At 40.4% G+C, this 23,081-nt stretch overlaps 1 protein-coding gene across 1 annotated transcript in view; it reads left to right on the top strand.

Moving 5' to 3' along the window:
• Window positions 1–21,457, top strand: part of Ip6k (Inositol hexakisphosphate kinase) — a 37,105-nt gene extending 15,648 nt beyond the window's left edge. Inside the window, exons 5-8 of the mRNA XM_065235736.1 lie at window positions 18,019–18,139; window positions 18,767–18,843; window positions 19,413–19,794; window positions 19,893–21,457. Coding sequence (XP_065091808.1) covers window positions 18,019–18,139; window positions 18,767–18,843; window positions 19,413–19,794; window positions 19,893–21,153 — 1,841 coding nt within the window. The 3' untranslated portion in view covers window positions 21,154–21,457. The remainder of the gene's footprint in view (window positions 1–18,018; window positions 18,140–18,766; window positions 18,844–19,412; window positions 19,795–19,892) is intronic.
• Window positions 21,458–23,081: the final 1,624 nt, after the last annotated feature.

Here is a 23,081-nt window from a genome sequence, read left to right as displayed (position 1 = left end):
CTCACTCATACACTCGACGCGCTCTGGAATGGAGAAACTCTCAAACGTCATGAATCGTTGTTTCTTTTTGTGTTGTTGCCAAGCCAGCTTCATTCAAAATACGACAAAAAATGTCAAAGAATGTTTCCATGATATTTTTCTACGATGGCGAGGGATCTAAAATTAATTTGCCTCCATGGCGACCTTCTCGGTCGGCGTGGACGGCGGCAGCGTGTCGTCAAAATGGAATCACTTTGCAGAACGACGCCGTGTCGTCATCGGTTTGGAATATTTGGCACCGATTTCAGACACCGATCTGCATCGGAAATCCAATTTTGGATCGGAAAATAATGCACTGTTTAAAGCGAGCGGCGGATGCTTGCACGGTTTGAAAATGGCGCGTGGGATTAGGGCGGAATGCTAGATTTTCTCAAAATAGGCTAGTTGGTTCGATTAGCTTCTATAGATAGGTGCTACTAGTTTGAACTATACCAAGTTTTATAAAAAGTTCACTTGTAAGTGTGAATGAATCATTTTTGCGCCTCAACAAGCTGATTTTACTTTCATTCATTATTTGGTGAGCTACTTGGCACTAAGAGTATAAACACTTAGACAGCTCATCGTGGCTTGTGATCTGTTGCGTTTTGTTTTGCGAGATCGAGGTGATAATCTGATGTTAATAATCGGTTTAGCACTTTAATAAAATGTTGGGTAGAACGTATTTTCAACAATACAAATTCTATCTGTCACTAAGCGCGTGGTGGTTCTCATTTTGGTAGCTTGGATGTATTCGACCCTTCTTTCAAAGAACCGACTTTAGATTCGAGATGTCTGAATGATAGAGTGTCTGAAAACGAATCATACTCAGAGAGTGAGTCACTTTTACTCATTCGTATAGAGATATTTATAAAAGCGTAGGATACTCATAAGCTGAGTTACCTAGACTTTTAAAAATATCTCCATACACAGAAAAAAAAGTTGTTGAATATTACATCCAAACTGCTGCAACCAGGTCAATCCATCGGTCATTTTGACAGATCTAATTTCATACATTTTTTAGATTAGTCAGACGAAAATATAAAACATCTTTACACGGCGATGCACCCGCTAGTGTGCGTGCGTTAAACGTCTCTAATCTCTATAAGGCCCAGAGACGAACCAGCGTTCGGCTGAAAGTCTCCTTAATAAAGATGACTAACTAACTAACTAACTCTATAAGGCAGTGATGTTATACCTGTGAAAGGAATCATGAACTCTAGAACTCTATTATAGGGGAAATGGCTCTAAGATTGGGCCCATCGATAAAAATCTGCTATTTATCAATTTTATCTAGATGAACGCATCATTGGGACGGTACGAATGGATATTTATGGTCGCTATTGAAAATTTAGTCGATTGCTGAATTTATGTATGGGCCCAAATTAGGAACATTTAGGTCGACATTACATCCATTTCCCCTATATGTTTGGAATCGGTTGACTGGGTCCGGAGATATGGCCGAAACATCGGTGGGCACGTGTCTTTAGACTAGAAGTGATCTGTATATTAGTGATACAGAGCTCAAATGGTTGCACCAGGGTATAAAGATTGGGCTTGAATGTAATGTGATTATACCCTTTGTATGTATGAAATTTGTCATACTATCTTTTTTATTGAAGTTACATAATACTTCTTTGCTGATTTTGGATATATTTAACCTACCTATATAATCAAGTTTTCATCACGCTACCCACTTGAAAACATTCACCGCATATCTCTATATCAGGATCGACCCATTGCAATGTATAACAATGCACCCATCGTCTAGTTAGTAATCTGTCATGTACGTACATACACACATACACAACTATGCAGCTCTCTAGCACGCTTTACACTAGCTATAGAGTAAACTTTCCATCGTCTGTTTTCCCAATAACTTTGCAACCAACCAGTCAGGCGCAGAGATAGGGCAGCTCACGATTGTTGCTGTAACCATGGCCTTTTCCTGACAGTTATATTCCTATGGACATTATTATATTGTTATAAGGTATATGTACCAGCTATTGCCATACGTTCCTATTATGGAGTGTTCCAATTATGGGATATAGGAACTACATTGGAACACACGGTAATAGGAACGTATAGTCATAACTGGTACATCTACCCTAGCTATGCAGACGAGCTGCTATATCTCTATGTAGGAAGTACCAGCCTATGAGAACTAGCTGCAGGATACAGGCAAACCGCACAGCACCCGTGGTCAGGGTTAATGGTGATGGCGATTTCTCCGCACAGAGCCCTGTACTCTAGAGATGTCTAGCAGTGTGTACACAGTACAAAGTTTTGAATATGACATGTGACGTAACCAGCCGGGCATGTCAATATTTGTTTTATTTCTGCACGAATGAGTCTCTTGCTCAGCTAGCCTAGTCAGTAAAGGCACTGTATTACCAAGCTGGAGGCGGGGTGGCTTCGATTCCCGGTCTGATCGAGGAAATCTTTCGGGTTGGAAGTTTTCTCGACTTCCCTGGGCATAGAATACCATTGTGCTTGCCACATAGTATACAAATTCATGCATTTGTTGGCATAGACAGCTCTCAATTAATAACTGTGGAAGCACATCTAGAACACTAAGTTGAAAGCCAGAAAAATGATCGCTACAAAGCTTAAAAGCCTAGAAAAAAAGAGAGAGTGAGAGAAAGTATCTTGCTTACAGGTTGCACACAAGAATGGTGTTCTAATACAATATTTGAATTATTTCATGTAATATGTCATAAATTCCGTGATGTAGATCAATATATGATGCAAGTAACACAACATCAATTTATGCTTTTTTTTTTAAACTGTGTAGACTTTACAAAGAAAAACCGCCCTTTCAGTCTACTGAAAGGACTGCTCTTTCTAACCTCGCTGCCATACGTTTACTAGTCAAGAGTCAAGAGTGGTCCAATGCAGAGAAAAATGAAAAAATATGAGCACATAGAAGAAGGCCACATACACAAAGGGAGCATTCCACTGGCGCTTGGTCGGCCATATATTTCCGTCCACGGCGCGCCTTTGTATTTGCTATGCCATGGAGGTTTTCATGTCCATATAGCTCTATCTAACGAATGAAGAACATTCCAGAGACAGATCTTCACCGCAGAGAACAAACATGCAGGCTGACCAAGGAGCAACTATTGCCTTCTAGTGGTTGAAGTATGCGATCATATTAGCTACTAAAACCTATAATCGTTATTACTTTTAGCACATGAAATGAAGATTCAGGATGGTTCTTGTTTATGTGCATAATGTGACAACAGATTTATGTCCCTCCAACAGTCAGTCTCTCTGGGAAACCTGTGCTCGCGCATAAGAGGATACCGATAATGAAGGAAAACTGTTGGATAATTTATGGCAGGGAACATTTTTCCTTTTATCCCTTTGGGGGGATGCTGTTGATTCATCGCTCTGCTGGTTACGGGTGTACGGTTGGGAGCCTCAGGAGCCATTTATTCAGAAACTGTCGCCAGCAGAGGGCTTCCAAATGGGTGAACTAAAGGCTGTATGTAGTATTGAAATATTGGCACGATGCGGGTCATGGTGCAAGGTTGAGCACTACCTTTTGTCGATAAATCATGAATAAACATTAGGCTCTACGTCTACGACAATAATGTTCCGGAAATATTTATTCAAAATTAAGTCTGCACCTGTTAGGATTACTTTTTCTTCTTACTCAAATTTCAAGCTTATTATTTATCGCATATTAGCTTATTGCCTGCTCTCTCTGCTAGTGTTCTAGATGCACTTCCACAGTTATTAATTGAGAGCTTTCGATGCCTGTACCATTTTTGGAATAGTGTAATTGTGTGGCAAGTACAATCATAAGTCTATGGAGGAAGTCGAGGAGTTTTCAACCCGAAAAATTCCTTGACAGGCCGGGAATCAAACCGAGTTATCTCCAGCATAGCCTTGCTTTATAACTGCGCCTATACCGACTGAGCTAAGAGAGGCCCCAGGATAAACTTAACTCTATAACTAAGAAGTTCTATTGGTCATCTTTCATCTTCTACTCAACATATTAACCATAATTAGGTTAACACAGCAATTTTGCGACGGCATGCTTGATAACCTACTGCAATAGTGAAATCCTACGACATTGTCAAATTGCGGATTGTATATAGTAAATCAGTTGCATGCTATGTAACTACTGCAGATTGCATAGTCCTGTCCTAAATATGTGATTAGATAATGCGTAGGAGCCACAATAGTCCCAGTGTAATCGCCAGACCAAACGAACTACAAGCCAAATGGCACCAAATATCAACAACAACAATAACAACAGCTGCACACCTGTATGACGAAATTGGATGGAAACGTGACCGACAACTGACGAGCGCCAGTTTCTCACATGTGTATATTTGCGCGTAGTTGTGTTCGAGGAAATATTACCAGCTCCTTGGCTGTCGGAAAGTCACGCTTGGGCAACCGTGCGTTTCCATTCGATTTGAAACGAAAACATCATTTCTGACGCCGCACTTACAAATTTTCCCACGCATTTCGGATGCATTCTATCGGTCACCAGGGCAAGACGGAGAAGTTATTTCGCATTGGCTGCCGGTGAAAACATCCTCACATAATTTATATATTCTCTTCGGTTGGTCATGAGGAAGCTCACAGACGCCACTCGATGAAAAGTCATGCCGTCGGAATTTCACGGGTCAAGTACGTCGAATGATCCGTTGAGAAAAACAACCAAATCCATAAAGTGATATTTATATCCGGACTTGAGTGTCGGTTTGGCGCCTAAAATATAAAAGTCGGTCCATAAATCTGGACTTACCAGTATATACTTATGTTGAAGAGCAACAGCTTCTGAATGAACGGCGATGGCGACAACAAAATACCGACCGGCGGCGAAGGCGGCAGCGGCGCCTAGATGTGATGGTCAAGTGAAATTCCAACGTCGGCGTAGAGTGGAAGATTATCCAAGTGAAAACATTTTAAATGATCTATACCTACCGGCCGTATGAAAATTAAAACCTGAAGAATTCAATCTCAGCCATACGGATGCAAAAATTTCGTCCTAAATATGCTCATTAAAATTGTAACGTTTCACTCTGCTAGTCGGTCGACGTGTATTATTTATTTGCTACCACACAGAGAGTGATTGCTCTGAGGCCAGATCCGGATTTGAACGGCGCTTGCCTGAAGAAAAAAAAATGGTAGCATTGGATAGCTTGCTTTGGACGTTGGATGTGTTTGTAAGTTTCAATCACACTGGTCGTGGAATCGTTTGAACTGGACCAGGATGTAACTATAAATAATTTCCATCGTAAAATTGACTTCAAATAGGTGGGACTGTATGCTTATTTTCACACAGTTTTAGATACGCTTGTACGCCCGCCCGCAGACTGACCGGACATTTCAAAGATGCTTAATGTGCTTTGTAATTAAATAATAGCCATTATGTCCAGAATTATTTAACTTTGAATTTTCCACAGAATGGTACTAGGAACACACCTTACTATTCTTTAAGTATTCCGTCTAAATTTTTAATCGTTTCAATGAGTCTCTGTTCAAAAGTTTCCTTGACATGTTTCCAGGAGTTCTTTAATATTATCCTTAGAAGTCACTTGGAATCTTCCTCGTGATTCGAAAAAAAAACAGCCTCTTAATTGGAATTCGCTTTAGAATTCCTTTGCAACTATTATCAGATTGAGATTTCCTTGCATTTCTATGATGCCGTTGAATTTTGACAGGACTTCCTTGGCATTCTCTTCAGAACTATTTTCTTCTAGATTCTCATAATTATTTTCAGAATTTTTCAAAATTTCTCACGAATTCTCCATAAAATGTCGTTATAATTTGTCTTAAAAATTCCGTTCGAATTTTCCCAGAATTTCGTTCTGATTTTTTTTTTAATTCTCCTTAACTCTTATGACACCTCCGATTTTGTGAGTTTGAACTTCCATGAAGTTCAACTCAAAACTACAGCTAAATAACCTCACGCTTTCGAAAATGCTAAATTCCTAGAATTCCTTTGTAATCGAATCAGCTTCATATTCAGATTCCTTTCGAATTGTTATCGCAATTCTCTTGAAATTTATGTCAGAATTCCAGTTTTTTCAGCATTGCCCAAGTATCAAAGTATCAATATGGCACTAGCGCAGCGAGGGGAGGAGGGGATTAAGGTTCACCTCTCCCAGAGCCTTGATGTAAACATAAAATTTTCATGCGTTCCCTTATGAAATTTTTGATTAAAAGTATCAAAATGCAAGGAAAGTTGGAGATTTTGGTATTCAAATTTTTTAGTATTTAATTCATATAAGTAAATCATGAACTTCTGTACATCTAAATGATTAAATAAGTTCCAGCATTTTATTTTAATATTTTGATTTACATTGGAAGGCCTATTGAATTCCCCCCAAAAGTTTCTTTTGAATTCTCTGGAAGTCAAATTGTCCCAGAACTAATCCAGGAAGTGTCATCCGACTTCTGCAAAGTTTTTTTTCTCCCAAATTTCTTCCGAATTCTTCTAACTTTCTTCAGGAGGCTCTTCTAAGAAGGGGAAATGGCTCTAATGTTGGCCTATGGATCTAAGATCGCTAAAAATCTGCTCATAGCTAAAAATCTGCTATTTATCAATTTTATCTAGATGAACGCGTCATTGGGGCGGTCTAATGGATATTTTTGGTCGCTATTGAAAATTTAGTAAATATCTGAATTTATGTATGGGTCCAAATTAGGGGCATTTAGGTCGACATTACATCCATTTCCTTTGAAAATCTCTGTGTAAAACAAAAGGAGATTTACGTTTCCATGACTTGACTTTTCTCACTTCACTAGTGACAAAAGTCACTGCGACTCTCGGAATATCCCCCATCATGTTGGGTCTATTAACGGTTACATAAAACACAAATTCAACCCCACCTTGTGTTAATGTTGACGTCTGTATGCAGCGCGCACATCACACTTGATCTTGATCGCCGCGTGGAGTGACGGTTTCTGCTTGTATCTTCTCTTCTTGGTCAAACTTATGGGAAAACCTCAAAACGAGCTGTTGTCCCGGTCGAACTTTTGCCCCACCTTACTCTACACAGGGCTGTTAGCAGATACTTTTTAGTGATTAGGTCACTTTTTCCAAGTCATTCAACAAAAAGTCACTTTTTCCCAAAAAGTTCCTAGAGTCAGATTTGTTTTTCGTCGATCTTAATTTCCGTACTGTGTACCAATACTACCGACGCCATGGAGGCAACTCCCACACCTGGACCCTACCTATCGACCTATCAAACACATGGACCGCGGACCAACGGCTTTACTTCCCTTTCGAATGAAGGCGCGACTGGGATTGAACTCAGGCCCTTTGGAGTGAGAGGCAGTCATGCTTGTCACTACACAACCGGCGCCGCTGTCACTATTTGAGTACATCACAATGGGTACCATCAACAGCGAAATTTACCGCACCGAGTGCCTCCAGAAGCGTCTGTTGCCCTTCCTGCGGTCTCACGGAGGCGAGACATTATTTTGGCCGGACCTGGCATCATGCAGTTACGCGCGATCGACGTTGGATTGGTACAGAGACAATAACGTTGTTTTTGTACCAAAAACCGCCAACCCCCCGAATTCACCACAGATTCGTCCGGTGGAAAGATTTTGGGCCATAATGAAGGCCAAAGTTCGAAAATCGTCCAAGGTGTTTAAGAACGAGCTGGAGTTGAAAAAAGAATGGATGAAAGTGACCAAAAAGGTCGGCTCCACCGTTGCACAAAATGTAATGAGGGGTCTTAAGGGAAAGGTGCGGGCTTTCAGCGATGGAAAGGAAATTGAATAAAGTAATTATGCCGAAACATAATCCATATGTATATGTTTCAAAAAAATCCGACTTAAAATAAATTTTTGGCGAACACTTTTGTCTGGTGCATTTTTTTCGAGTACAGGCCTTAATAACGAAGACAGTTGTTGCCAGAGTTCAGTTTCGAACCCCTTCGGATACGGTTGTGTAAATTTGCTCTCTGTTTTGTGCGTGCGTTCGCTTTCGTAGTTTTCGTCTGCTTTTGCCTGATTTGCGCTGTCACTCTGCTTCCCGGACGGTTTTAGGTGTGTGATTGATAATGTCAGTTTTGAATAGTTTTGTATCCCGGGCGCGATAATTTGATTTGGAATGATGTTTTCCCCCTGTTGCTTAGGTGCCTGGTGTGCTCTCGGTTCCCTTTGTTGCCGGTGTGGCTCAACCGCGCTGATATATTGTAGGGTTTTTGTTAACTAAATGGACCCATACATAAATTCAGCAATCGACAAAATTTTCAATAGCGATCAAATATTTTTAGTGATGGGCCCAATCTTAGATCCATAGGCCAACGTTAGAGCCATTTCCCCTATTCGGGATATCGGGAATGCGCTCCCGGGTGTAATGATTTGGTGAGAACGTTCCAGTTGAAGATTGTTGAAAAGTGTATTTGTGGTGATGCAGATTGTGGTTTTGATGACGCAAGACTTCAAACATTTTGTATATTCAAATAAAATATATAACATACTAAATACGCACAAAACATCGTCTGCTGACTATTGCCGTGGGTATATCGTGGGAATCCCAGGTACCCGGTTCAAGCTTATTTGACGCCTCATTCTCCTATGAATGTTTCCAATAGTTAATCAAAGCTCACTTCCTGGTTTCTAAATGGTATATTTGGATATTTTAAAAGAGAGATATTGTCTATTTATGCCAATAAACCAGTTCAAATGCTTTCAATTGATAGATGATTTTGGGGTAAATCAGGTTTTAAACATGTATTTATTTGTTCGTACACAGTATGCAAACAAGCACATTGGATGCTTATATTCCTTTTTACTTCAAGAAAACCTAAATCTCGTGTTAGCATTTCAGCGGCAGAAGTCTTTCAAATAAAGTGAATTGTTTTGATATGAGATACCGGGGAAAAATACGCTCAAAACATGCACTTGAATCAGTTTTGTCCTTTAGACTATTTTAATCCACTTTCTGAGTGTTTTGTGCTTCTCATATTTAAATCTTTTATATTTTATTAAACAATCTGGTTTATTTGACCACATGCTCTCCTATATATGTTTTTAATAGTTTTTAAAAGGCATAAGCTGACTACTAGAAGATATATTGGCTACTTCTGATAAAAGGTACTGACAATTTGAATCAATGAAGTAACACACATGAAACACAGTAAACACAGAAACTATGGGATTTTAGGGCAAAATAGGACACATGCACTTATCACAGCGTGCGCCGATTCAAAATATGAAGAATAAATTTCTTGACATTTTCCCCAAATAAAGTCATATGCTCGAGGGGCACGCACTAGTCTTTCAATACTACAAAGCCTGCTGACCAAATAATTAAAATCTTGCCATTACTGCATTAAATAATTTTAATAAACTCTGAATTTCAATAAATACTTAAATTACTCACAAATTTTATATTTAAATCATTAACAATATAGTTAAATTATTTGTCATTACATAAATTATCGCTAATTATTTGTTAATTATTTTCAATACCGCTTAAAGTATTTAAATTCTTTTTTTTATATCTTTATTAAGGAGACTTTCAGCTGTTGGCTGGCTCGTCTCCGATATTTAAATTCAAATTATTACTGTCTTCAACGTATTTAAATTACTACGATGTATGTATTTTAAATATCACGCACTTATATCTGGAAGGGCGTGCCCCTCGCATATGCTACAATGTGTGGTTCCAGCGGCAGACAATTTCAAGCCTTTTTGTTGCAACAATCCCCACTGTGCATTGTGTGGTCCTCCTCATTGTTCTTCATCAGCAGTTCTTTCGGTCGATGCGTCGTCGACTTTGGAAAGCAACCGTTTCGTGATGTGTGTGTGAGTATTGACCACGTTTTGCGTCCATTGCTGCAATGGATACGCTTTGCCCCACGATAGCGTAACTGCCATACAATGAAACCACTGCAAGCGGCTCCAGTTCTGATGGAGGAGGCTTTTTGGATAGCGGAAGATAAAGTGTTTATTGTGTTGTACCTTTTGACTATAGTTTTAAGATGTATTGTATACTGACCAAGAATCCTCGGCTCTGTAAAGTTAATTCGGTTGAGCCTTATCAAAAAAATTAATGAACAAAAAAACTGAACCAGAGAGAATCGTCAATTTACTTGAGAAGAAATCTGAAAAGAGCTTTATTCTAAAGAAAATCCCAATTAAATTCTAAGAGTTCGAAGCGAATTTTCAAGGTAGACAAATTTTGAAGATTTCGGGTAAAGAAATAAATTTTGGATAAATTGGAAAATTTCCAGAAAATAAAATTATTTGCTGGTCACCATACTCTGAACACAATCTCAACATCGCTGGGATCTAGGTACCCACCATGCACCACCCCTATTCTGCAAACTTGTACGGATAAAAGACACCTTCCCACTTTGAAAGAAATTTTATCTTTTCACTCAATGTTACTCTACAATCGACCACAGTCAGACGCCGTAGCACATTTAGTAACACGACGATAATTTCGATTATAACTCACTTTTTCGAAAGCATATATAGCATTGAAATCGTGTTCAGCAATAAGCTCGGGAATTTGATTTATCCGAATCATCGTTTTTTTGCATTCAAAGCAACTACCTAGCTCCGCTTAACATTAATCAATGTGGACATCCTGCGCATCTGCTAATATGCATAGAATCCCACCGGCCATATGCACGGCTTTTCGTCTGAAATATAAATAATTCCACAGACAGGATGAATCTCGATTATTTTTACTACCATCGCTGTTCTGCATCAGTTCCCGTCGTTTGGGTAATAAGAAATGGCATACCATTTCATAGGACAGTTCTTAATTCGTAACTTGACAGCTGAGAATCAGTGTTCTGAATTATTGAAACATTTAAGGTAATGGGATCGATTCGCTATTTAACGATTGAGACAAGTCTATTTGTTTTAAGGCAACAAGTTTGTGTAAGCTATTCAGTCTATTCAAAGTATAAAATTCAGAATGCAGGTTGCAGTCCTAGGCTCAAAATAGGAACATATCCCGTCAGCTGTTTTGTCAATTCCCGTTACAGTCATAATTTGCTCCCAATTATTAGTGGTTTGCTGGTTTGACCACTTCGAACAACTTCTTCAAGTTTCGACGGCCAACCAGCCATCAACATCTAGAAGATAATGAACAAAACGTTTTTCCCATAATAATTTCTATATAAATTACAAATGGTTTGTGCCAGGTCAGTTTCTTTTCAAATGAGTTCAAATTTTGGGAGGCTAATCAGGACCAAATTTGGAACCGTTTGAGCATTGTGGAGCGAAATTTCGAAATTTTGCATCAGTCTAATGGACAGTCCTTTTTTCACACTCTCATAGGAGCTAGCATTGAACCGAGAAACGAAGGGGATAAACTTTGCCTGGCAATAGTTTGACGTGCATTATTCATCGCGAACAATAAAGCAACCATTCATCACGACCAATAAATCAACCAACCAGTACATGCTTTTATTGATTAACTACGTGTCTCTAGTAGTCTCGGTAAAGTAAAATATGGCTATGGCTAGGCTATCTTGATTCTCAATTGGTGCAAATTTGATGATGCAGTGCATTGTTTTGGAAGACAAATTGCTTATATTGGAACTGGCTGGTGGGAACCAGTTGCCTCTTGTTTTGATTTGACCGCTTTATCTATTACCGTCTTGTGACGCACGATCAATAATGGTACTTCCTTATCACTACTGAAAATGAGACTTGGTGTTTCGGAGCACTTCTTTATCTTCATGGATTACCTCGTTGGGAACGTGATAAGGAAACACAGAGACGATTATACTGCAAATCCGCGGTCGGATTTCTTGGCATCTGAATATACACGAAAGTAAACATTACCTGTGTAGTTATATATTCACGAAAATAGAAGATTTTTATTTTGGTTTCATCGGTACTAATATCTTCAATGGGTAAATGGTAAATGTTCTTGAGCGCTGATTTTTTGCATGTAGGAGAAACATATTCCTGAACATCGTTTTGAAGCCGTCATTTCCCCTATATATTAAAAATAAAATAATTGCATTTTTAATATTAATTTCGGAATAGTCTAACAAATTTGAGTAAGCTGTTCACAATTTCCCAACTAAAGGTTTACAGTTCGCTTTCACTTTGCTTGATTTGATTCGGTTGCATAGACTATTCAAGGTTAAAAGTATGTTACGAATCAAAGTTCCAAGGGTGACACATGAATACTATCCATTCGACTTAATTGAATATGCGATTCCGCTACACCAGTTACCGCTCTTGCCTATCCAATTACGTAAACAAATGCGAACCAACACAAACCGGTTTTACTATGAAAACAAAAAAAAAAAAGCTAGTCAAAATACTTATCTACAAAATCTTGCCTGATTTTAAATTCGCCACCTCTCGTAAGGGGGTTACTATTTTCAGAACTGGGTGCGGACAAACTCGTTTGTGTATCTTTTTTTTGCAGCTCCTTGTTTACCGGTGGTGTTCATTTTTTCTTCTTTTTTATTCACCCACCACCACCCGACGGAACAGATTAACACGATGAAAGATTTTTCCGCTTTCCCGAGCTGTTATTGCTTCCAACATCGACATCAATTTCCTGTAGGATGGTTCCGAGGCACCTAATTGGAGAATCAAGGAATTTGTTTACCTTCCCAATTTGTGCTTCTGGTTGCTTCCTACAATGTCGCTCGCTCATCGTCGGTATTTACGATCGAAATGTGCTGCTAAAATTGACCAATTACACGCACGTGTCAAGCCTCCCATCAGGATTCGATTGACCGTCGCGTTGCCCACCATGGTCGGGTCGTCTTGTTGTCCTCCGCACGTCGCCATTGAGGCGAAAGCAAATAAAAAAAGAACCTATTCAACACTAATTAAAGTCATTGCCACGTGTGATTAAGCATCGGGGAGAAAATACCATGAATGAAATAACGAAATTTGTCATCACCAACTTTGTTGTGCTCGTCGTTGGCAAACGAGCGCAAAACAAATCTGGTCCACGACGCCGGTCCGGCCTTGCTGAATCAGACGAACGGGATAGGAAAAAAAAAGCCGCTCTAGTAAACTACCACTCACTATACAAGTGTGCTGCTAGAAAGATGAGCATCTTTCGTTTGATTTTATGCACGAGCGCGATAATCAGTCCTTTTTGGGGTGTGTCATTATTTTGATAGACGAGCTAGCTTGAAGTTTGAGTCATCCGACAAAACAAGCCATCAACCTGACCATATAGACAGACCGTTAAGGGTAATGAGGCAAAATCTCAAATCAATTACATGTATAACTAAAACTAAGTAAACAAACTGGTCACGGTCAAGCAGTCAAAAGTGTAACAACCCGATGCCACCGTATGTCTTTTACTAGACAGGTTAGGAATGTGCCAAATTTTCCACCTCAGATACCCAAATGTATTGGAAATCCTCCGATTCAAGCAGGAAAACTGTTTCCACCATGGTGGTATAAACAAACCATCCTGCGGTGTTATTTCTAGCCGAACATCTGAAAAGGCGAAACGAGCCAAGTGTAACTGTGATTTCTCGCAACCAACAGCAGCATATGGTAGAGAAATTTTACTCTATCAGATGGTGTAGTTAGTTTCCGTGGATTGTGTACATGTGGGCCATGTGGCCCTTTCCACATGTTCGTCTAGATTTGGTTTTGGTGGTTCTCTCAAAGTGCAAACGGGAAAAGTGTTACAAAGTAGCAGCAGCAGGAGCACTTTGGTTAAACGATATTCAAATAAACAAACCTCCCTGATTTTGGGAATATGTTCAAAAGTGGTAATGTGCGGCGGACGGTGTTTTTTTTTTGTTTGAGGTGTGAATTCATTCATATGATAAAAGCAACGGCACACTGCGGAACAATCAGCAAGTGCATTGCAGGTATGTACACTGAACTGGGAATGTGATAAGATGACGATCGAGTGAAATCATCAAATGATTACATTCGATTCTACACGTGCCAGTCTGAGTTGATACAGTTAATGGCGCGGCTATCTCAGGAAGCTGACAGTTACAATCGTTAGCACTCTGTTATCGATGGACGATAGCGCTAACTGATGGCGCGATGTGGAATGGTCAGTCGTGTCATTTTATGTGTGATTAGATGACTGACGTGACAACAGTATAATACCATCAACAGACATACAAAGTAGTATCAACAATCAATACGAAACTAACGATTTTAAATTGGCTCACTACTTGACTAGCCTATTGGTCCCAAGCAAACGATTAACGTACCCCATTCTAGTCGAAATTCTAGTACTACACAATGTTTGTTTTGATTCGCTATGAAAGTTTGACAGATAAAATTAGGGGTTAGTGGATTTTCCTGGGGCCTCCCTTAGCTCAGTCGGCAAAGGCGTAGCTACAAAGCAAGACCATGCTGGAGGTGGCTGGGTTCAATTCCCGGTCCGGTCTAGGAATTTTTCGGGTTGGAAAATTTCTCGACTTCCTTGGGCATAGAAGTATGATTGGACTTGCCACACAATAATACCAATGAAGAAATGGTACAGGCATCGAAAGCTCTCAATTAATAACTTTGGAAGTGCATCTAGAACACTAAGTTGAGAGCACGCAATAAGCTCATATGCGATATGCAATAAGCTTGAAATGCGAAGAAGAAGAAGAAGAAGAAGAAGAAGAAGGATTTTCCTATGTTTCGAGGGGTGAATCGATTAGCTTGAGACCGAAGAGAGTACCAGAGCTGAGCCAAAAAGTTGAGCACGTTTCTTCGGGACCTTCTAGTCTTAGAGTTACCTCTATGGTAGTACTAAGACCAGAAGATCCTGAAGAAACGTGTTCAATTTTTTGGCTCAGCTCTGGCACTATCTTCGGTCCCAAGCTAATCGATGTACTCCTTGAAATATAGGAAAATCCACGAACTCCCGTTTTATCTGTAAAATTTCATAGCGAATCAAAACAAACATAGTGTAGTACTAGAATTTCAACTGGAATGGTGAACGTTGATCGATTTGCTTGGGACCAATAGGCTAGTCAAGTATTGAGCCAATTTAAAATCGTTAGTTTCCACCGGTTGGTTGTACTCTTTTAATCTAGTACCTCAAAACATACAATTTGAGGTACTAACTTCAAGCAGTACAACGGTAGTACAACCATAGAGGTAACTCTAAGACCACTGGGTCCCGAAGAAAATCATTATTATTTTTGGCTCACTCAGTACCAGAACAACGGTCCCAAGCAGTCCCAAGCTATTTCACTCACCCCTGCATGTTCTGCATGAATCCACACACCCCTGATGTTATCTGTCAAACTTTCATAGTGAATCAAAACAAACATAGTGTAGTAATAGAATTTCAACTAGAATAGGGTACGTTAATCGTTTGCTTGGGACCAATAGGCTACTAAAGTGGTGAGCCAATTTAAAATCGTTAGTTTCGTATTGATTGTTGGTACAACCATAGAGGTAACTCTAAGACCAGAAGGTCCCGAAGAAACGAGCTCAACTTTTTGGCTCAGCTCTGGTACTATCTTCGGTCCCTAGCTAATCGATTCACCCCTCGAAACATAGGTAAATCCACTAACCCCTCATTTTATCTGTCAAACTTTCATAGCGAATCAAAACAAACATAGAGTAGTACTGGAATTTATACTAGAATGGGGCACGTTAATCGATTTGCTTGGGACCAATAGGCTAGTCAAGTGGTGAGTCAATTTAAAATCGATAGTTTCGTATTGATTGTTGGTACAACTAACCGGTGGAAACTAACGATTTTAAATTGGTTCACTACTTGACTAGCCCAGTGGCGTCGCCCTAACCTCAATCTACCTGTTCAACAACTCTCAATACGTAAACAAACAAAACAATATTGGTTCCAATGGATAAACATCAGTGAAACTAGAAGACCCGATGCCTTTTGAAACTGATTTGAATGTAAACATGACCCTAAATAACGTTTTCAAAGTTGTTGAACAGGTAAAAAGTGAGGTTACGCGACGCCACTGGACTAGCCTATTGGTCCCAAGCAAACGATTAACGTACTCCATTCTAGTCGAAATTCTAGTACTACACAATGTTTGTTTTGATTCGCTATGAAAGTTTGACAGATAAAAAGAGGGGTTAGTGGATTTTCCTATGTTTCGAGGGGTGAATTGATTAGCTTGTGTTCGAAGAGAGTACCAGAGCTGAGCCAAAAAGTTGAGCACTTTTCTTCGGGACCTTCTAGTCTTAGAGTTACCTCTATGGTTCAACAGTGTACTTTGTATGTTTGTAAAAGGTCTAAGCAAGCTGCATCTGTTGCTCTAAAGGCACCTACTGTGTTTGGGCTCCTTAGAAAATCTAGTCTAATCGAAGTGTGCTCTATGCTCGCGCATTCTTTTTTCGCTCGCTACTGTCACTCTGCTTAATTTTATTAGTCAAGCATCTTGAAAAATAGACTGAATGCAGAAGTATATCAATCATCGCGAGTGCGAATTAATCTTCACGACTATCGACCACCATTGAAGTGGTCCTCAGTTCTTGTCTAATACAAAGTGGTCCCTTCAATTGATTTCTTTTGATTTTGACAGTGCATGAACTAACAGCAGCAAGTGAACCAGGAAAACCGGGAAAAAGTCGGGAATTTATGTTCACCAGGAAAAACCGAGAAAAAACCAGGAATTTCATAAGTCCACCAGGAAAATAATCTTGTTTGTATAATTTAAATAGGGTTTATAAATTTTATGTATGTCAAAGTTTCTTTTTATAATCTGGTCAAAACTAAGCATTTTGTTCAAGCTAAATCTTTCACACAACTGAACATTGATGAAAAAAATTTTACCCTGAGAATTTAGTAAATATATTTTGTATTTATTTTTAATTTATTTATTTTTTCTCGAATCAATTGCATGTATGATTTGTGCTTAATTGATAGCAGACTTAAGCAGTGCCGACGCGTAAATACTTTGAAGTACCTGTTCATAATGTTCAATAAAAAGTTTTATTTCTAAATACTTCAGATAAGGCCTTCGAACTTCATGCAAGTTCTATAAAATTCGAGAAAGTCTTACAAGTTTCAGGGAAATCCTGTGAACTACTGTGATGACCTACGACGGTCAGGAAATCTCTCCGAACCTTCAGAGAAGTTCTACAAATTTCAGAGAAGTCTTACGAACTTCAGGGAAGTTCAGAATTTTCTGCAGATTTAATGTAACTTCTACGACATTTATGCATTGCTTAAAACTTAAGACTTAAGGATCATAGGATTATACTTATGGATTTTTTCCGATCTTCAGAGAAGTCTTCAATACTCTGGGAAGTCCTCTGAACTTAACATAGTTCTCGAAGCTCAAAAATGTTCCTAGAACTTCCGAGAAGTCGATTGAACTACAGGTAGTCCTACGAAATTCATGGGAGCTCTCCAAACTTCAGGGAATTTCCAAGAAATTAAGGAAAGACCCACAAACTTTTGGAAAACCCTTCGATATTTAAAGCCTTATGAACTTCAGGAAAGCTCTTCTAAATTTAGGGTCCTTATATATTCAGTTAAATCCTTCAAACTTCAGGGAAGTCCTCAGATCTTCGAGAAAGTTCTTCGGACTTGAAGGAAGTCTTACGAACTGCTGAAAATTTCTACGAACTTCGTGGTACTTCTACAATATTTAAGAAATTCCTATAAATTTAAAAAAAAACTCCAAACTTCAGGGAAGTTCTAAAATCTTAAAAAAAAAGTCATTCGAACTTCGAGGAAGTTCCATGAAATTAAGGCAATTCAAACTTCAAAACTTCAATGAACCCTTCAGGAAAGACCTTAACGCTTCAGGGAAGCTCTACGAACTTAAGGGAGTTTCAGCAGTGAGTCTTTTCAATAATAAGAGTTATTAAACCAGCGTTGTTTACCAGGAAAACCAGGAATTTCTAAATGGAAATTCACTTGCCACCCTGACTAACATTACGCTGCTTTTACTGCATTTGTTTAGTTTTTTGCGGCCATAAAAATTTCATGACATTTTTGACATGATTGAAGTGCATCCTCTTGGATGTAATATTAAAATTATTTTTTTTGCTGTGATGTATTCAAACAATAACGAAAAATCAAAACCCCGTGCTAAAAATGTGCCCTTTCTCCCGTTCTTATTCCAGGTGTCATGCAAGCCACCACGATGGGCGGTACCAAGCTGGAGAAACGCTACTCGCCGAGCTTCCGGGACGATCCGGGCCGCAAAATGGCCGCTTCGAAGCGCAAACGCGAGGAAGTACTACGGTAAGTGTCCTGCCGTCTGTATTCGGAAACCCATTTCCCTTGGCCATTACCATTGTGTTTTGTAATCCAAATTGCAGCTTACTGTTGTGTCTGTCCCACACCATTGGCCCCGTGTGTGTGTGCGCGACATGCAGACCAATCTACAATCACTCACATACACACGTAGACAAGACAGACCGCCTGTGACTTGTTGTGAATGTTGCAAGCCGCCTCTCTGACACAATAGAAGTGTGCGAGTGTAATCTCGAGCTTCAGCAGATCGCCCGCTCGGCATGTGCTCGGCTGTCGTGATTCGCTGCCATCTGACTCTCTGAGGGTCACGCGGAACGTACACTTGTTCTCTTCTGGCCAGTGATCTGTGAACATATGGTAAATTGTTACTTACCTATCAACAACAACAACCACAAATACCTGTGTCTGTTCCTCTCATTCCTAGATTGAACAGCGAAAGAGTCCCATAGTTTGCCTTTTTGCGTGATTGATCATATTTGCCCTCTACTCTACTCTAGTCCAAAAATAATAATAATCTCATTTTTTTTATTAAGAAGCTCATATCAGATTGAAAAGCTGCCCAATCTAGTACTAATCAGAGACTTTTTCCCTTATTTCTCTTTCTTCTACTTTCAGGATGAAAATTCATAAGAATGGCATACCTTCAGAAGTGTTAAAAAGTATTTCACAGATTGACAACTCCAACAAACAATGTTAGTATCGCACGGATTGGAGAGCCCACAAGCGCCGAATGCACATCGCCTTCCAACAAACATGCCTAATTAATATTAACATTTAGTATACCTATTAGCAATCAGCAAACGGGTCGCTCATCTTTGTCCGTTCGTTCGCTATGTCTGCTCTACATCCTGCTTTTTTTCTTCTTCTGTTTAGTCCGTATTTTATTCATTCTTATCATTTCTATTAGTCTTAATTTGAAATCCAAATGTTGACAATCATGGAACTGGTTTCACTACCGGTTTCGGTTTGTTTATATTTGTTGTTCCTCTCCCACACGGTCCATAATGGTGGCTGGATCGCTATTTGCAGGCCGGATTTTGATTTCCTTGGATCACCGCTCATAAGAACCACCGCGTACCACTGAGTGTCGTATGTGTGGCCGTCCATTATCATCATCCATGCGCGCGAGCATCACCATCCCAGGCATTGGCGAAGAAATGTGTGACTCTTGTCTCTTTCATTTAGCATAACCTGAATGCGGTGGAAATTGGAAATGCTAATAGGCGAATATCGCTTCTTCTTTTTTCTTATTCCTCCGCAGATTTCCTAATGCTGGAAAACATCACGTCCTGTTATCGACAGCCGTGTATTCTGGATCTGAAGATGGGTACTCGCCAGCACGGGGACGATGCCTCGGCGGAGAAACGTAGCAAGCAGATGGCCAAATGTGCCGCTAGTACGTCGGCATCGCTCGGGGTACGTCTGTGCGGTATGCAGGTGTACCAGGCGGATATCGATCACTACATGAAGAAGGACAAATACTGGGGCCGGGAACTGAACGAGGAGGGCTTCAAGGAAGCGCTGCACAACTTTTTCCACAATGGGTTCCGATTACGTGTGAAGGTGATCGCCAGAGTGCTCGATAAACTCGAGCAGATGAGGCGGGTCATCGAGAAGCAGTCCAGCTATCGTTTCTATTCCTGGTAAGGGACACTTCATACATAGATCTATTATAGATGTTTCCTTAAACCGGTTTGAGAAATCTCTCACAAACAAATGTATCTCTTCTCTTCCCGACCAGCTCCCTGCTCATCGTGTACGAAGGCTACGAGGAACCTCCGGCCACCCCGGCCAGTAGTAGCTTCCCATCCGAGCCCGAATACCACCTGCTCGAAACCGAATCCAACTCCTACTGCTACGATGCGGACGCTTCGAACAGTTCGATCGAGCAGTTCAATCATTCTTCGTCACACGACGACCAGCTGGATATGTCGTCTTCGTCCACATCGGCTCATCAGCGATTGAATGCCTCGATGGCTACGGTTGCAACGGCAGCCAAAGCTGCTTCATCCTGTTCACCTCCGTCGGCGACGTCCACCAGTGGAGTTTCAAGCGGAGGAAGTTCGTCCTCTGTTAGCGGCACCACTGGCAACAAGGCTAAAACTCCCTTCGTTCCCATCTCCGAGGAAACGATATATCCCGGTGTATGTGACGTAACAATGAACGTACCGATGGGAACGACACAGAACGTGACCAGCTCCAGTCCACATTCGATGGATTCGTGGATGAACTACAGTAGCAATAGCAGCAGCGATGATTATTCTTCGGCCTTTGTGGTGCCGTCTCATGTACAAAATACTGAAGCCGACGCCAGTTCGGACTTTGACGGAGGATTCAGCGGACGGGTTGTTCCACCGAGCCGAAAGCTAAGTAGCGTCGAGACCATGGAGCGAGATCGTGAGCGGTCTTCATCTCTCACGACGGTCCCACCTATTGCAATAACCACGACGGCGACGACGACCACCACTACGGCGTCGCCGTCGGACACGCATTGTTGTGGCAGTATTAATATTAGTAATACCAATAACAATAGTAGCAGTAGTTGTGGTAAGGCATACGACCAGTCCGATGCTGGTTATCACGAGGATGAAGTGGATGATCTCGATGATGACGAAGAGGAAGGCGCCGTAGATGATGACGACGAAGACGAGGACGATGAGGGCCATCTGCTTCAGGAAACAACCGTCAGCTCAAAACGGCACCGCGGCAAAGAAAAAGAAACCATCGGCAGTCGTGCAGCGTCCAAGGTACAACAGACTCTCCGACGAAAGCTTAGCGCCAAGTCGAAGTCAACTTCGATCAGTGGAGCCAGTGCAGGATCCAGCACGCTAGGAATGGCAGATGTGCGAATGATCGATTTCGCACACACCACATTCGAGATCAAGAACGGATCCTCGATGTGTAGCGCAAATACCAAGGTGCACCATGGTCCAGACAGTGGATTCCTTCGGGGCCTGGATAGCTTGAAGCGAATCCTGACCGAAATCTGCCAAGAACACTGAGGGTGAGAGTGAGCAGAATCGATCTCTAGTACTACACCGTTGGTTCTTCCTTGTATTCTAAGTGCATACTACGTAATACCTACAAGCACGTGCCGCGACGGTGCACGTGTGTCCTTAGTCTCTCTCTCTCTGTCTCATTCTCCGAACTTTGAGTAGCAGCTGTGCGGCTCTTCCAGCAGGACTTTGGATGCAAGGCGGCCACGATCAGCAGCAGCGGTTGTGTCGCCCTTCGGTAAAAGTGTGTTTTGTCGGAACGAGGAAACACCCGTTTTTTGTGAAATATTGTGATACTAAAGCATTTTTTCATCCAAGTACATATATAAACTATATATTTAATATGAAAGGAAAAAAGAAAAATTACAAACAAAAGCAAACAGTTAATTTTAGAAGAAAATTCCTCGACCGGAGTGATGTGCGTTTTCGACTGCCGTATCGTTTTCGTTTGATTTTCGTCTTTTTCTGTGAATCTTGGGGAGTTCAATATCTGTACGCACTGCGTTTAGTAACGTTGCAAAGTGGGTGATATAAGGTGCTATGGTATTCAGATTAAGTAGAGCGAGTAGATGTTTCTTTCCGTGTGTTTGTGTGTTCAATAAGGGTGCAGTTTTCTCAATTCTATGCCTCACTGATGCGCCCCCTATTAATTCGCATCACTTTTATCATAGCCGTTAAAACCGTAAGTATTCGCTCGCTGATAGCTCTAAGCTACACTGAAAATAGTGGACGATAACGGTAAGTGGTTACTTAGGTGGTAAATTATAATTTCCAAGGTATGATGTCGTAGTGCAATGGTTGTTGTTACAATTTGTTGTTCTGTAGAAATTGAGTAGGCAATTCTGAAAATTTGAGCTCAACCGGGCAGCCTAAGATGGTATTAGGAATTGAACTGTGAAGTTACAATTAACCTATAAAATCTTTAAGTCAGCAGTACGGTTTGTTTACAAACTGTGATCAGTTCTTAGTTTAGTTTCAATAAAAGTATCATTTTATAGGTGGTACATGCAACAGTGAAGTGCCATAATTTCACGCGTCGCCTAACTCCGCGCAATTTTATCGAAAATTTGTAGTAGAGGAAATGGCTCTAATGTTGGCCTATGGATCTAAGATTGGGCCCATCGCTAAAAATCTGTTATTTATCAATTGTATCTAGATGAACACGTCATTGGGACGGTACTAATGGATGTTTTTGGTCGCCATTGAAAATTTAGTCGATTGCTGAATTTTTGTATGGGCCCAAATTAGGGACACTCAGGCCGACATTACATACATTTCCCATATATTGTGATATTTTCTAAATTTATATTTTTCCCATCCGCTGGCGAATTAAACGTATCTAAATTCCTAGCTCAATTCAAAAATATCCTGATTAATAATTTTGTTTTTTAATTTTTCAAAAAATGCGCGAAATTAGGGACCTAGGTGAACGAAATTATGGTACTTTACTTTTTAATAATTGATAATTACTACTTTTATTTTTGGATTTCATGACGATTGGGGATTCCACATACATAGCTCTTATGTTGGCCCATGGATCTAAGATTAGGCTCAACGCTAAAAATCTGCTATTTATCAATTTTATCTAGATGAACGTGTCATTGGGCGGTAGTAATGGATATTTTTGGCCGCTATTGAAAATTTAGTCGATTGCTGAATTTATGTATGGGCCCAAATTAGGGGCATTTAGGCCGACATTACATCCATTTCCCCTGTATCCCGCAAGGAGTTTGCCTGCAAGGGCGACCGAGAAACATTAAAATAATTCTAGAATAAAATCATTCTACCATGGAGGTAACTCTAAGACTAGAAGCTCCCGAAATAACGTTCTCTACTGTTTGGCTCAGCTCTGGTACTCTCTTCGGTCCCAAGCTAATCGATTCACCCCTCGAAACATAGGAAAAACCAATAACCCCTCATTTTATCTGTCAAAC

The sequence above is a fragment of the Ochlerotatus camptorhynchus genome, unplaced genomic scaffold, assembly GCF_037179485.1.
Source record: "Ochlerotatus camptorhynchus isolate MF236.1 unplaced genomic scaffold, CSIRO-AGI_Acam_v1.1 ptg000503l, whole genome shotgun sequence".
Taxonomy (NCBI): Eukaryota; Metazoa; Arthropoda; class Insecta; order Diptera; family Culicidae; genus Ochlerotatus; species Ochlerotatus camptorhynchus.
Note: the sequence above shows the minus strand (reverse complement) of the source record. Positions and strands in the feature narration are given on the sequence as shown.